Source organism: Pundamilia nyererei, unplaced genomic scaffold, assembly GCF_000239375.1.
Source record: "Pundamilia nyererei isolate P.nyererei 1_Seehausen unplaced genomic scaffold, PunNye1.0 scaffold00008, whole genome shotgun sequence".
Lineage (NCBI taxonomy): Eukaryota > Metazoa > Chordata > Actinopteri > Cichliformes > Cichlidae > Pundamilia > Pundamilia nyererei.
Window position 1 is genome coordinate 1,821,970 of NW_005187409.1, and position 16,725 is coordinate 1,838,694.

At 39.8% G+C, this 16,725-nt stretch overlaps 1 protein-coding gene across 1 annotated transcript in view; it reads left to right on the forward strand.

Moving 5' to 3' along the window:
- Nucleotides 1-16,725, forward strand: part of diaph2 (diaphanous-related formin 2) — a 357,023-nt gene that overhangs the window by 261,112 nt on the left and 79,186 nt on the right. Inside the window, exon 24 of the mRNA XM_013908245.1 lies at nucleotides 795-919. Within this exon, the coding sequence (XP_013763699.1) occupies nucleotides 795-919 (125 nt within the window). The remainder of the gene's footprint in view (nucleotides 1-794; nucleotides 920-16,725) is intronic.

Below are 16,725 nucleotides of genomic sequence, written 5' to 3' on the forward strand. Positions count from 1 at the left end.
GTTTAGCTGACCCACGAACCCTCTTTCACGTAGGTTCACTACCAGCTTCACTTCTAACTACTCCTATACAAAGATGTTTCTTCTCAATACAGTACAGTATTTTTGTCAACTGTTTCTCTTTTAGTTCTCAAAAGGCCCGGGGCTTACAGTGTACAGGAAGCTCAAAGCCAGCTTAAATAAAAACAAATAAACAGAGATACTTTTAGTCATGTGCTCTTTATACCATCTCCTCATTCCTCTGATATTAAAGAAAGTTAGTTACTGGCTTTCTGATCAGCCTATTTTTCTTTCCTTTCTCAAACTGGGCAATACCATTTAACCAACATGACATATGTTCAGTTTGAGCAAACTGGAATTTGTGTGTCAATAAAACTAAACCCTTTACAGGAACCTAAACATGCCACTGCATCCATGCTCCTGTCCCATTTGATCCCCTAAGACACTGCATGCTGTTTGAAGTCTCTACTTGAAAGGCCTGATCTGAATATAGTGGATTCCACAGCAACTCTGCAAGCAGTGATTACAGACTGATTAATGAGCCACTGCAGACAGGCACACACACCCAATGTGCACACATATTACCACTCGTGCTCACTTTTCTAGGCCATACGCAGATGGATTATGTGGAGTCAGTATGTCACATCGGTCTCCCTCTGCGCTAGATATGTTTGTTTAAATGTTTAACGTTTTCAGGGATGTGTTGTTTTCATCATGGGTTACTCCTATATGGAGCAAGAGCCCGCTCAACTGTTGATACTAACCAGCTTATTGTGTGTGTTTTCACTTTTCCACAGTGTCCGCCGAGATCTTAAAAAGCAGTTTGACCAACATGGAACGGCACATTCAGAGGCTTGAGAATGACATCGAAAACTTCCCCAAAACAGCCGATGAACAAGATAAGTTTGTGGAAAAGATGTCTATATCCTTTTTTTATTGTGTTCATTCCAAGACAATACACAGGTTTGGACGTAAATTTGCTCCCTAACAACATTCGCTTTGAGCGATATTAGGACATTCTTTGTCCTATTTTGTAGCGAGCAGTGGCAAAGGTGTGTGCTGTTTGTGTTCAGCCTGGCTGTGGTAAGCAGTTTAAGTCACTTGGTGTGATAGGTGGCACCCTAGGGAACTTGGGGAATGGATCTGGCTGCCTTGCTGTGAGACGCTGATCAGATCTCCCTCTTCAGTCCTCCCTGGGTCCCAAGAGTGAAATCATGCCTGTGGCTATTTTTACTTCACTCTGCCACTGCTGCCTGTCCCCCGGGGACCTCTAATAGGGACTCTGGCCCCTCACACCAACTTATCGCTTATTCCTGATTTCATCTTTTGGCCGACCACAAACCTCTCCACACAGCCATCCACGAACTCTTTTCTCATGACACCTCTCCTGTTTTGATAACAGAGTGTTTCACTTACACCCAAGCATCTCTAGTCCCAAATTGAATTAGCCATGTCTCTGCACTTTCTTGAATGCCCTTTCTGAGAGGAAAGGTTCTCACTGTATAGCTTTGATCAATAGTGAAAATCAAGTCTGTTGTCAATACCCTAAGGCTAAGGTGCCTTTCATGGGGAAAAACACAGTGAAGCAGTCAGCAGGATAGCCTATGTTTGTCTCTAATGTTATAAAGAAAAGAAAGGATTACTCTCGAGTAATTTAAAACATGAGTGGGTGTTTCCATATGCTAGGGGCTCACACAAAAGTTAACATATAACATTATCTTTACTTCCTTTTATCCGATATCTATTTAGGCTAAATCAACACAATTGGAGGGACGAGAGCAATAGTCCCTAAAAATCTCTTCAAACCAGAGATGGACATTTACATTTAAAAAAAGAAAAAACTGATGCAGAGGCTTCCCTGGCAGCAGCTACTATATGAAGCAGAGCAGGCAGGCAAGAAAGCTGCTCTTTCCCCCAATGTCAGTATTGATTCCCAGGCTCCGTTGAGAACTAGAGGCTTGAGTGAGAGGAAATGGAGAAGTGTAGATGTACTGCAGTATGGTTCCTTTTCACTGTCTGGAGTTCCTCCCCAGAGAATGGCAAAGAGAAACTGGCTGGCCATGACCTGAAATATCACCCCTACCCCACACACCCACCCACCCCTACCCATCCTACCTGACCATGCTGTGGTCCTAGGAATGACGCTCATACAGATTTACTGCAGTAAAACTGATTTTGTGTCTTACGTTGCTAAAGGTTGGAACAATGACATGGTTATATTTTATATTTTATTTTGCAGTGTTGTATTCATCGTTGATTATAAAGTTACTTCCCGAATAACTGGGAGAATAAAAAAGGATGTGATTTTCAGTATTTCATGCATTCTTTTGTGTTAACATGTTAGGATCTATAAAATATATATATGTTGTTTTATTGTAGCACAGTACATATTATCAGGACGTCGAAGTAAATTACGTTTTGCACTGTTCATTCCGAGAATTGATTTCGGGGGTCTGATACAGAGGGAAACCTTTGCCTGTATGTGTCTGTGTGCGTCTGTGTTAATTTAGCCCTTTTCTCAGATTTTGCTACCACTTTAAATCTCCTCAGATATCAGATCTTGGACTGTTTTGTGTAAATGAGCATTGTGATGGAATGAATCCACATGCATATGGACCATAAGGAGAGATTGAAAGTGGAGACTGCTTGAATCACTGAAGTTTGTAGTACCAGCGTTTGCTATGAGCTTAGGGGGCACTTTAATGCCGAGTGTTGGAACAGTGACAGTGTGAAATACAGGGCCGTATTTTGGGGGTTGACATTTCCTTTGCTGTACATAAGATAGCACAATCAAGGGAAACATACCTTTTTAAACTTTATGCTGGGATTAAAGAAAAGGATGTTGGTTCCTTGAAGCATGACAGATGGAAGAACAACAACATCTAAAAGTCGTGCATTTGATGCTTGAGCAACCCTGAAAAAGTTAAGTGAAGCTCTGTTGTCTTGACGGCTGGGCACTGTGATGAATTAGTCAGACTCCGTTTGTGTGTGTGTGTGTGTGTGCTAGAGAGAGATGCAGAGAAAATGGGAAGGTAATTTACATTGGATGTGTAGGTGAGTACATATGCTTCTGTTCCAGTCTGTATGTCTTTCATCTTTAACTAGCAAAAAACCCTGCAGGGTTTTAAAAAGTGTAGTGACAACTTGATAAAAAATAGAGGTAAAACAAAGAGGTAAATAGATGGACTTTTTCAACTTGATACCCCGCTCGAGACTGTATAATCACAGTAACATAGAAATAATGGTCCTCTATCATAGACCTGGGAGTTTTAGGGGTCTGCACAATATCTTAGCTGTTCCCAGTAAAAGACCTCTGATGTTGTGCCTGGACTGGACTGCTGGAGCTGCTCATCTATTTTGAGGGATAAAGCTCTTAATAGTCCTATTACCTCTGAAATGGCTTTGGTTTTTACCTTCCACATCTGCTCCAGTTGTTTCTTCAGCTCTGGTACTTCTCAATTTTCTCTTGCGCCTTCTTTCTGATGTTGCTGTCAGCTGGAATTGCTACATCTATCACAACTGCAGTCCTCTGCTTTTTATCAACCATCACTGTGTCTGCTTGGTTGGCCAGCAACTGCTTGTCAGTCTGGAACTTGAAGTCTCGTGGGACTTCAGCCCATGTTCTTGACCACCTTCTGTGGTGTCTCCCTCTAGTACTTTGGGACTTCTAGTCCATATGCAGCACAGATGTTCCTGCACACTATTCAAGCTACATGGTTGTGCCTCTCAGTTTATGCTGTCCCAGCTTGCAGCTTACATCCTACATCCTGTTACTTTGTGCTGGACTGTCTCTTGGGTCCTGTTGGCTTTGGTAAACTCCTGCCTCTGTTACTCTAGTTTAAGGGAGAATTTAAGCGTCAGGTATCATTCCTTAATATGCCACCACCTACCTGAGTGTCGTTGCTGACCATGGGCATCCCCTTATGACCACAATGTCATCATTTCTTTCTAGCAGGGTAACATGACACAAAGCTCAAATCAACTTCTTTCTTGAGCTTAACACTGACTTCAGTGCATTCAAATGGCCACCAGATCTCAATCATAGGACAAAGAGGAAAACGAAGACTAAGAAGCCAGAACTAACTTGGTGGAAGCACTTCATTTGGCTTTACTGATACATTTTTCTCTTTCCATTACTGTAATGTATGCTAATTACTGAATGGGGTGTTTGTTCAGCAGTTTTGTGATCTCTATCTGTCAGAAGTAATGGGGGCTCACAAAGGCTGTAGAGTTGAGACACAAGCCCCCAGAGAGCCCTATTTCACCAGAGAGGCTATCGCCATGATGTGCACACACATGCACGCTGCACTTTGCTGCTGAATATGATAAAACAGAATAGGATGAGATTGTGCATGCTAGAATATTGATGTAGAGAGGTGGTTTGGTGGGGAGGATGAGAGACCAGAGTGGACCCTGATGAATACCTTGACATGCCCAGTACATCTCTGTGTACTGTATTCAATGACTTAACACAAACTACTGATATTTAGTTTAACCTTTTACTTCCCAGAGTGCAATAGTCACAGAACATCACTGTTGCATCTTCATACAAAAAAATAACATGGTCCTCTGACTAAGAAATTAAAAATCTGCTATTTATATTATACTATGGGGAATCTTTAGTGTATTTTATATCTGTGTTGTTGCGTGTTCACGTTTTTACACAGTGACTGAGTTTTCTCAGTGAAACGTCTTTTGAATTCTTTCACAAGGATAAGTGAATAGAGCTGTGTGCCTTTAAGCTATTGTACATGGCTGTGTTATTAGTTGAATAAGAAAATAGTCTTACTTTACCCCAAAGTTTAGATAGTCGAGTCTTGAGGAGTGCATTGTCATACTGATGAGTTTAGATATCAGTCTGGACTCCTGAGTCTTAGGGAAATCAAAAGGATTTGTTTCCCTGTAGGAAGGATTTTGCCAAACTATCATGAGATAATTCAAATTGGTAGAATTCCTCCCACATCCACACCTCTCTTGATAATTTCCCAACAAGAACAAGTGACGATTGAACAGCAATACTTATTTACAGTAGTTATTGACACCTCTGGGTGATTAGAGAGCCTGAAGTCCTAGGATTTGGACCCACATAGATAATAGTGTGAGTTTCTCAAACCAGTTTAGTCCTCTAATCAAGACACTGTTTTTTCCAGTCCCGGGGCTAGCTTCTAATACAAACTGACAGATGCATTTATACAGCTACCTCCTTTTTGTTGTTCTCTTAGTCTTCAGTCTTCAGTGTGTTTATGGATGGCCCCTGTCAAAACAGCAACAGTTGGACACTCTGTTGGCTTCAGGCTAGGTTTTTGCACAGGTGCAGAAATCCCCTGCATCAGCACCACACACTTAAGGTTAATAAATGCCTCTTAGTGAAGCAGTTGTTCTGTTATAGAGGGTGAGCTTGAAATACCCCTCCCTTGTTTTGTTTTTTGTTAGCGTGTATTTTTTGCGTTTTTTTTTCTAGACAGTGTAAGTGTTGTTTGGAAAAGTTAACACAGTTCATTACACCTTTATGTGTTTCAGTATGTAAGTCAGATTAATTAGAGAATCATCATGTTTATTTCTGTATGTTTGTGTAAAATAAAACTGGGTTAAAACATGCTGGTGGCAACACGCTGAGTAGCTCCGTATAATGTTTAAAGCAAAAGTACCCCACCCCCCTCGCTGCAAATAAGCTCCCTCTCTTAATCACCACCTTCCTCCAAGCCCCTCATGGCCCACCCCGCCACCCCAACTGAAGTGGTTTCTTTTGCTAATGAAATTCACTGTAAACTGTGTGGCCAATTAGCTAAAACACAGATAAACCACGGAGCCTTTTAATTATCCAAAATTCAGGGGAAACAAGTGTAAATAAGTAGCAGTGCTCCCTGCATGCTTTAGTTCTGCTTGTGTGCCTTGCACCTTAATGTAAATGTCCAAATAAATAAAGATAACCACTCAGATTTAGAAAGAATGAGTCAGTCACAAGAATAAATAGTAATTCCTCACTTTGAACGTGGCATCTCAGCAGACATACTGATTTTTGACAAGCAGACAAATGACTTATCTGAGCTGCAAAAAGTTGTGAAAATGTGTTATAATTCTCAAGATGCCAGCACGCTTCTCCATAGAAGTATGAACCCTGTTCAAAATAAACAGTGTACATTCTTGTGCGAGCTGTTCTCATCAATGCTGTTCTCCCAGCACTGCACTGGGTGCTGTTGATCTACAGAGAGCAAGGCTGCAATAAAAAACAAGACAGGAGTAGTTAGGTTAATTATCCAGGTAATGAATGCAAGTCAATGTGATGTCCTCTTAGGTGTTGTTGGTAACATGATCAGTAACATCACTCTGTGACACCCATAATGTGTCAACTGGGAACTTGCCAAACACTTTTATACCAATGGGACCTATGTGACTTTCTACATGCAAGAACACAAGACTAATGACATTTATATGCAATGTAAACAAAATGTCGTATTGGAATTTCATCTTTCTAAGCTACCAGAATAATCTCAGTTAATGGAAAATCCATAATAAATGTAGTCAAGTTACAAATTACAAATTGCAAAATAGAAATACACAGCTTATTGTCAACATAAAGGATCGTGCTTCACTTGCCTTTTCTGTCGCCAGTCGTGTTTACTGCCAGACCATTTCTGTGCTCTCTAGTCATACGAGAGAATTTCCTCGGAGTTCGCCAATCAGTATCTTGTTAGGCTGTGACACTTGGCCTGATGTGGCAGCTTCATTAACCAGCAGACTAAGCTTGCTGATAGACTCCCTGGACTGTAGACTCTAGATGCAGGAACGGATGTGGTACTGGAGTATGGGAGGTACCGCCATGATGTACTGGGGATATACTTGTGGACTGATAAGCCCACATGCCCTTTCAGTCTTGTAGGGTCTCCTCAGCGGTATGTTGTATCCTGTTGGGTTTCCGGCATACTCTCCGGAGTCCAAATCACTTTTTCGCATCCCTGCTGAATACATTTGTTATAATGTTTGTTTAAAGTTCACATATAGCACAAAGACTCAAGGACTAATAGATAATATATCCAGAGGATATAAATCATAAAAAGCTGTCATGTTCTGAATAGAAAATGATTTGTTTAGTTAATCGGTTTTATCATCATGTTTCCATGCGTTGCTCAGCTGCTCTATAGCTTCGCCACTATTGACCCAGGTCTCCGCTGATTATTTCTGCTCTACTGAAAGCCAGGCTAAGGACCCAGTGGCAGAGGCTTCAATCTGCACCTCATTACTTCCCCAAAAGGCCTGGGCTTAGTGCAGGGTAATAGACAGAGGCCCAGTCGCCCTCATTTGTCATGGGCTCCTGGGTTTGATGCAAAGCCCCCCTTGAGCACTTGTTGCTGAGCTCTAATCCTGCAGTAGACACCAACCACGCTTCTCTGCTTAGCCATCCCCGCTCTCTACCGTCATGGCTCATGATTTCACTTTCATTTGATGTTTTAATGAAATCCCGGAGACTCAGGTGAATGGCAGGCCCATTGTTGGCAAATTATTCTATCAAATGCAAGTGGATGGGAAACGTGACTAGAGTTATTTGTCTAGTAAATATGAGCCACTGAGGGTGTACAATGCTTGTTTTGTTTTCATGTGAACACACAATAGAAGACATTTGGAGTTAAATGACATAGGTTGACTTAAAAAAGATGGTTTGCATGTTTTGAATAACTGTTTATGTCTATTCACTTGGCTTATATGGCAAGTAGATCACAAAGCAAACCTTTGTACAAAGCTTTTTAATTATTCCAGTGTAGACCAGTATATTACTTATATATTACTATCCTTAGCAGAGTATGCAGGTTTAAAGTCACTGCAAAATGTAAATCCTTCCAAAGTTTGAGTACTTACTGTCCCCGAGTAATGTTATTACTTTCTTGCTGTTGCTGTCCAAGGGATATATTGTTGTACAACTGTTTGCTACTGGGTCTCTATTGATTTATAACTTGTGGCTAGCTTTCCTCTCCCCTGACAAAACCCACGGATCGCTGCCTCTGCATGACTGTGGGACATCTCTCTGGCAGCATGCTTGTTCGTATGACCCCAAAAATCATTTGCCAAACTTATTGACTGGATTTGCTTTCTTTAGAGCAATTACTTGTTCATTATGCAAATAAAGTGCACTAATTGCTTCACATTTGCTAATTGATCATAAGATTCGTTATATGTTTGACATTACAGTTGACTCTTTCAGGAAGATTTTGTCTCCAGCAGTTTAAGCAGTGCATTTTGTGAATAAATTAATGACAGCAAATAACACAGTGGGCCATTTCCCTGGCATGTCACTGTGCACTCAGCTCTGCAAATTCGAGACACAATAGAAAAGTCGGAGGAGAAAGAGATCGCTAATTAAAATGAATCTGTGACAGTCAGAAACACTAACAGTTACAAACGGCAATCTGATGGTAGTCAACAGGGGATTCTCCATTAATTGGCAAAATGAGGCTCATCAATCACACAGAGGGGGAGTGCTGCACAGACAGTATCCTGTCAGAGTCACCCACTGTGGGGGGAGCAGCATGACGTTTGTCTCAGGGACAGAGTCATGTAGAGAAGGAACAGTTTCTTCTCATCGCTCTCTCTTTCTCGCTCTCTCTCGCTTCTTTTTCTTTCTTTCTCACTCCCTCTCTCGCCCAACTCTCTTTCTCACCACATGTGGCTCTCAGTAGACATCTCACCAACTCATTCTGACAGGCTTTGTTTTTCCTTGTCGCATTTCAAATGGGGATTGGCTGGCATTCACTGCCAGTCAAGGCCGAGACAGAATTGTCAAAACACCGTGTTGAATTCCAGCTTTTGGAGGATATTCTTTGCTGATGACATGTGCTGAGAGGCTTGTAACTCCATGCTACCTCGTCACATTCAGGCAAAAATGCAGGTACTGCTGATTTTCTATACAAAAGACCTTGATCATGTTGCTGTATTAAAACTTTTTAACCAGTACTGACAGCCATGTCTGAAGACTTAATTGGCATGTATGACTTCCTGCCTACAATGTAAGTGTTCACAAAGCACAGGGTTAATCTTTAAAATCTGCATGACCTTAAAATGACAGTAAAATCTTTGTTCGGTACGGTCGGTAAGCACTGATGCCCCTATGATTGAGTAAGCCAAACAAATGCCAGGGAACATAGTAATGTGCCTCTGCAGGCCAATAAATGTGCCCAGGCAGTGACTGGTTGTTTTGTCAATTGAACCAATCAATGTGCTGCGCCTCTTCTTTGTCACTCACTCAGTTTAAGGTGCTTGCATGCAAAGTGTGACTTGAAATAGTTCTGTGAGTCTATTTTTTTAACTTAATATATCTGGTATAGGGCTGTTCGATATAACGATATATATCGGATGACGATATAAAAACGTCTATTGTTTCATTTTACGCTATCGTTTGTTTCGTGGTGTCGCAAAATAAACTCCTTACGGCAATATTTTTTTATGGTTTTGATGGTCACTGTAGTGGCTATATTCATTTCTTAAAGTTCTCTCTTTCTCTTATATTTAATATAACCACACTACAGACGGACAAGCGCCTGTGTTTATGCGTTGTCGTTAGCAACAACGACGGTAACAGCATCGCGTGTCCGCTTGTTTATGTTCCACATAAACCTTTCACAATAAAGCTCAAGATCCTGTTGAGACTTTTCAAAATAAACTGAATCACGTGAAAGAGCAGATTATTTACGGATGAGAAGCCAAAAAAGAGCCGCCAGGTGCTAAAAAATAAACCTTAGACTCAAACGTTAGAACAGGCTTTTCCCCGCAGCACGCCGTGTAATAAATACTCACAAAGAAAACGGCGGCCGTTACAACTTATGTCTAAAAATGTGTCGTTTCAGCATCGGTTAAAACACTCGACTCCAGCTACACGACGCCCAGCTGAGAACACTTCACGCAAGTCGAGATTCACAGAATTTACAGAAAATGTTACATTTTTGTGATTTATATCGTTATCGGACGATAGAATTCTTATATCGGGATATGAGATTTTGTTCATATCGCACAGCCCTAATCTGGTATTGATTGCCATAAATGACAAACCGTACTGTTATATGAGATGCGCAGGTAACTGTATATTGATACTTATTTGCGGTGAATCAAATCAAATCAGCAATATGTGAGAAATGTTACCCAAATGGAGTATAACCAACTGCATCTACAGCTTTAATCAACAGGTCTAATATACTTCTTGTCCAAGCAACAGTCATGGCTGTGTTATTTATTCATTAATTTTTTATGAACAATACACTACCAGTTAATTGGTAGGTGTGTTTCATCCCTGCATAAGATGATAGGTTGAGATAAGTTGTCCCCTAAAAGTCCTTCTGGTTGGGCTGATGATTAATAGGTCAGTTTTCTGTGAAGTGGGGCCTTTTGTTAGTCCTCAGTATTTTTTCATTGGATGATGCGATATCATTTTAGGAGATAAAATCCTTGAACCCACTGGGATTAACTCCCAATAGCAAAGATATTAAAATAATAATGGACATGTTGCAAAAATGTTTTAAATGGCTTCCATCTTCTTTTCTATTTTCTGTCTTTTTCTCACTATCCCACTCACAGTGTATTCTTTTAGCCTCTTAAGCCGTGCAATTTAACAGCATGGGACTGTGTGAGATGCATCTAGTACCTTGACCTTGAAATGACTTTTTGTGTTGACGATTTATACTTGATCCCTGGACTTTTTCCTTTGATGTGTTGCAGCTTTCCTTCATAACTTAAAAACACTGGTTAGGAACTGTAGCGACAAAATATAACTTTCTTTCAACAGCAACTTTCAAGGACCCTCATGCAGGTCGGAAAAATATGAAAAAATGTCCTCGAATTTTTGCAGATTATGTTTTTTTAGAGCTTACAAAATTACTTGAAAATACAAATAGGAGGTATTAAATTTTTATTCAAAATTTTGCAGACTGGAACATTTTAAAATGTACATTTTGCTGTTGTTGTGATATCCCAGGAGCTGTTGTGTGTTGGTTTGTGACAGTACCTGGCAAGAAATAGGTATAAATGTTTTACAGGTTTTTTAAATAAGACTTTGATCAACAAAACGTAAGCTTTTCATAATGCGTTTTGTGTCTTTTGCTTATCCCAAAAGTAAAATTCAAACATGCATTTTCCCTTTTTTAATGTTTCTTCTTGTATGTTCCAATCATTTTCTTTGTACACTTCATTTGGACACTTTTATATATCCAAGATTTGGATTGAAAGCTTTGTAAGACAAGATAGATAGCAAGCAAGGTTAACTGAAAGGACACATCCATTAGTGTTTTTTAACACAGCAAGGTGGTGACAAAGTGTTGTTCCACCGTAACACTTTGTCGCGACTTTTACCAACACACCCAAAAACCTTTTTTTGTAAAAGTCCAATCGAACAGCATTTTCATCTGTAGGGAGCAGATTATGCCATCTATAATTGTGATTGAAAACTGGTCGGAAAGGTTTCCATATTGTTTCTAGAGGCAAGTTGAAACCCGATGTAGCAAAATAAAGAATTATTTCAGCCATTTGAATGACTGACTGCAGTTTCCATGCGCTCTATGCTCTTGAGGCACATTTGTGATGGATAGTACAGCAGAGGTTATGATGCCTCAAGCTTGTTTGATGCAGCGGTCATATTCTTCAACTTCTGTGAACAAGGTCATGGTGCTCCTTTTGCAATAAAAATCTATTTTCATGTACTCCATTGCTCTATTCCTACACTTTGCATGAGGAAATCGAATTTTTTAGAATGTAATTTATAAATGTGGCCAACTTGTACACTATCCATCTGTTTAATAAGCCTTTGTTCCAGGTGATAAACAGTAAATACATATTAATTGATGTGATGGTTATAAAGAGGACTGTAGCAACTGTTTTTGTCATAAATGTTATTATTACTGCTAATATAATTATATTTAGGATTGTTGCTGGATTTTCACAAAAAAGTATTGACAACACAATACTACTATGCTATAGTGGTTTCTGTGTCACCCAGGTTTTTAGCCTTTTTACAACATTCATTTCAACAAGTTAGTCTACAGTATAATTTTGCATTATATTAAATATTGCACTAAATTTTCATCATATACTGTGTGTTAGTTGGTCCACAGCAGGGTTCTTCTTTTATCCAACTTCCCAAAATCCAAGGAACAAATCTAAATTAAATGTAAATGTAAATTTAATTAACTGTATTGTACTTTAGTTTTTCACACATAACAGTGAGCCTTTTTAAGGCATAAAAATAATGTTAAGCATGGAATTCTTATTTTTATTAAACAGTTACTATGGTTTGAATTGCCACGGGTAGGAATGAAGCATGTGTGCTTCTGTGCTTCAGATCATTGAGAGTAATCGTAGTTTAAGCCTCACAGTAATATTTGTAGTGTTACATGACCTGTTTGAATTGTGGTAACACTAAAATGATTTGAACTAACAAAGGTTACCAGGTGATTACAGGTCAGGTATGTCTGTTGCACCAGCTGAAAATTAGGGCAGCAATGAAGTGTCTCCATTATTGTGTTTTTTTTAGCTTGTCTCGCAATAAAGGGCTCCAAAAACAAAAAACATTTAGCAGCTTTTCCATTTATTTCTCTACATTTTGAAAACTCATATCTCAGAGATCTGTATAGGCTAATGTCTGGAAAGATTTTGGGATAAAGGACAGCATATGAATTCCACTCTTTTATTAAATCCCTAACCCCATCCATAAAGCCAGATTTATAAAGTGCTATCCTAACTGACAAGACGAGGCGGCAGTCCCAACATACACAGGGCTATAATATCTTTTGCAGAGTCATGGAGTCCCGATCTTAATGCCATGAAGTCATTCTGAGGAAGAGCAGAGGCAACTGAGATAGTCCAAATGTACAGAAGAACATTGGCAAGCCTCCCAAAAGGACTGGAACAACATACCTTTTAAGCACCTTGAAAAACTAGGCGAAAGTGTGTGTAGGAGAGTGCTATATTGATTTAAAGTATTGATTTTATTTGGCTGCATAAAACTTTTACACACGGTAGTATGTGTGAGTGTGAATATGCATGTCTATTTAAGGGTTTATCAGTGATAGTTGTAGAGAGCCAGTAATGTCATTAGGCATCTTGTTATCACTGGTGAGAGAGAGAGACTGTAGGAGGGGTTTTGCAGTGCTCTGTTACACAGAACTATCAGAGAATGGCAGTCATTGTGTGTGTGTGTGTGTGTGTGTGTGTGAAGGGTGGTGTTTAAGGCAAGCTTGAAATGTGTATACATGAGATAGCTGCAAGGCAGTGTGAAATGATAGCTGTGAATAAGACATTTTCCATTGAAGTGATTAAAATGATTGAGGACAGCAGCGAACTCATTCATCTCTGAGCAAGGTGATGAGGGACATTCTGTACGTGTGGGTATCTGGGAGAAAGTGCCTCTGTGCGTTCATTTATATGTGCAAGCGTTTGTGTGTTTTCGTGTCACAGATGTAGAACAACTTGTGAAATGGGACTGGCATGGAGGCGGCCCGAGAGATGTGGAGCGATGCCCACAGGAGGGCCATGTCTTTTCACTGTACATCTGAAAAGACAGCCAAATATTTATCATCACCCCACCACAGCCTACACTGGGTGGTTTAATTTGACCTTCATCAAAACAAAGTAAACAGTTCCCCATTTGTAGCCTCGGTGCCTGTTATTTTCTTGCTATTTCATTTCCATGTGTGTGTGTTTTTCTAAAACAGTAATCTTAAAAGAAGAGTAGCACTAGTTTAATGGAAGTTCCTTTAGCTTTCCATGAATGTGATTAAATTTGAGTTTAATCAGTCTCTCTCCGCTTTAATTACTTGGACGGATGGGGCAGGATGTCTTGTGTTTGTGTGTTAGTGTGTGTGCGTGTGTCCCTGCCTTCTTGTGATTGATGATTTTAACATTTTTATCAACTAGATCTTTTCTTGTAGGAAAGGTTAAACTGCACCCTGCACTTTAAATCTAAGTAGAGCTGGCTACGGTGTTTTTGTTGGCTACATATAACCACTCTTAAGCACATAAGAGAATTTCCAACCCACTTTGCAATGGCAGCCTTGTGAAAGACTTGATTTGAGGTCTGTACATTCATGTTTCCCTTCACTCTCTCTCTTTGAGTCTCTGCTTCTTCCATCAACGGTTCTAATCTCCTGAACGGCATCCACACTCACTGTTCATCCCCTGCTTTTAGGATTGGTTTCACACGGTGATCCCCTCGCTGACCAGACAGACGACTCGACAATTAACCTCCAAGGCTGACCTGAAATATCTCAAACCTTCTCCCCTCAGCATCCTTATTGGCCCATAATAGATTTCTAACAGGTGGAAAAAGGAGGATTGAATTTCACCCATCTAACCCCCAGGCTGTGTGCAGAAACACACTTCAGTTTGTTGTCTTTTCCCCCTTCTCGCTAAATACGACAGTTGGGAATGGGGACACATAGTACCAGTGTGTTAGGAATGCCTTTAAACTTTGTGGCATTCTTTGTGTAATTATTGCTAAATGTGTCTCCATTTCCAGGCTTTTCCTTCTGGTTATTGTGCTAATACCGTTAAAGCACTCTAATAGAGCTGGTTAGGCTAAAACTGCATTCCCATGAAGGAGATTAGTTCCTGTGTTATTTACTGTCACTTTGGCCATTATTCCATGGTATACAGCTGATGTAGCATCTGTTCCCTACCTTTTTGGTTCATCATCCGACACAGTGCAGTGAATGTGCCCTGCTGTGATGTAGACACAGGTTGCAAATCCGCTGAATCCCAGCTCTTTAGTCTTTTGACTGAAGCTCAGTGGCACGCTTTGTGATCTTTCAGTGCACTACTTTGGCACTCTGTGTTGGGCTTCTATTGTTGTGTTTTAAATGCACAATTATAGTGCAATTATAAGAGTTTAAGTCGAACTGTAGCATGTGACTGCATGCGTAGATGGTCATTCTGGTGGTAGTAGAGGGTGAGAGCATGTGTAACCAGTAAGGTAATGATTCATAAGACAGCCAGTAGGACTTATCCACTAATAGATCTCTAGGGAGATAACCTAATCCCCCAACAATATCTCCTTATCATATTACAAGTGAACTCTGTACCGAATGGGCTTTTCTATCCACAAATGAATACTAAGCCTTATACTTACCTTTAAGCTTATTAGATTTGATCTGAAACAGAACAGTATCAAGTATTCTCCCTGATGCCAGACTGATCAGAGATAATAATCCTTTCTGAGATTAGTTTTAATTTCACAGTCTACTGATTGCCATGATTTTATATGAAATAAAGTTGTGTTTTTTTCAGATACGTACTATTAAAAAAACAAAACATTAATTATATAACTCAAATGGAGTCCATTAATGTGAGGAAGCGATTCTGCGCTGGAGATTTGTACATACTGTAGGACAGTAGATGTGTAATCTGTTCATTGAGCGCTTTTGTCGTCTTCAGAGATCACAAGAGGGAGCGCGTTGGCTCACTGGCAAATGAAAGTCAGACTTCTTTTTCTGTGTGCAGATTGGAGATTTGTAGTAATGCCCATCTTTAACTTTTTGTCTGCTTTCACAGAGATGACACGATTTGCACAAGATTTGTCCCTCCTCTTACTTGTCAGTTACTCTTCCTGTCTCCCTCACCCATCGTTTGCTTGCCTCTCCTTTTGCCTCTCTACCCATTCTACTCAGATTGACTAAGCATTTAAGAGGGTTTCTAACTCTTTTCATGATTCTGAGTGATTGTATAAATGAGAAGATGAGCTGAGCAGAGAAGATTTTCTGAACACTCCCAGGGCATATAGTGGATTTTTGGACCCTTCAAAAAAAGAAAAAGATGCAATGAGTCAATTCTTTGTAAATGAACAATGTTATACTCTCTCATTCTTGTTGCAAATAGAAGGAAAAGCAAAATTTCAGGCTAATTCTACAACCCCACCCCTTTATTATCTTTTTTTTTTCTTTTGGTACATTTGTGCCATCATTTCGTAAATGTGAATACAAACAATTATATGTTATACCTCAGAACTAAAAAGGAATTAATTGCTCATTAAAACCGTTGCAGAGCTGCAGAATTACACTTGAATTGATTGTGTATGTAGTATTTGCCCAGCATACTAGAATTTACAGTCTCCAAACGATCCTACGGTACACTGTCATTAATGTTTTTGCAGTAATTGCATTGGAAGTATATTTAGTTTTACAATCTTTCCTGCTCACAATTATCACATTTGAATGTTCTATCCTTGAGTTTTTCGTCCCTTTGTGTGCGTATTTGTAATGGCTTTAGATCCTTTTGTTCTTTTGATGTCAGTTTTTTCATCTAAACACCAGTTTCTCTACTTGGTGCCGTGTAAAGGCAGGGACGAGACTTTCCTTTGCTGTTCTGTGCTTATCTGGAGTTTATTTATTTCAGTCTAGATGCGTTTCTCACTGGAGCACAGATAACTAGTCAATACAGGAAGGGTTACAACAAGGTTAATTCAGCACTTATTGAAATTTTACAGATGAATTATTGTATTGTCCCACCGCCTGTTTTTTTTCTCCATAACAATGCCGATTTATAATCGAGTCACTTTATACATTTCAGTGTTTTTGTCAAGAGATTTATTCTAAAAGACACTTCTTCAGCTGAGAGTCAGAGAGTAGAAACACACACGCTGCAGTATTTATTTGCAAGGGCAGTCACAGAGCGCTCGCACCCGAGAGTGTGGCTCAAGGACTCGCACTCTGCCACTGCCTTGCTTCTTTATTTATACACAAAAGTAATACAATAGTGATG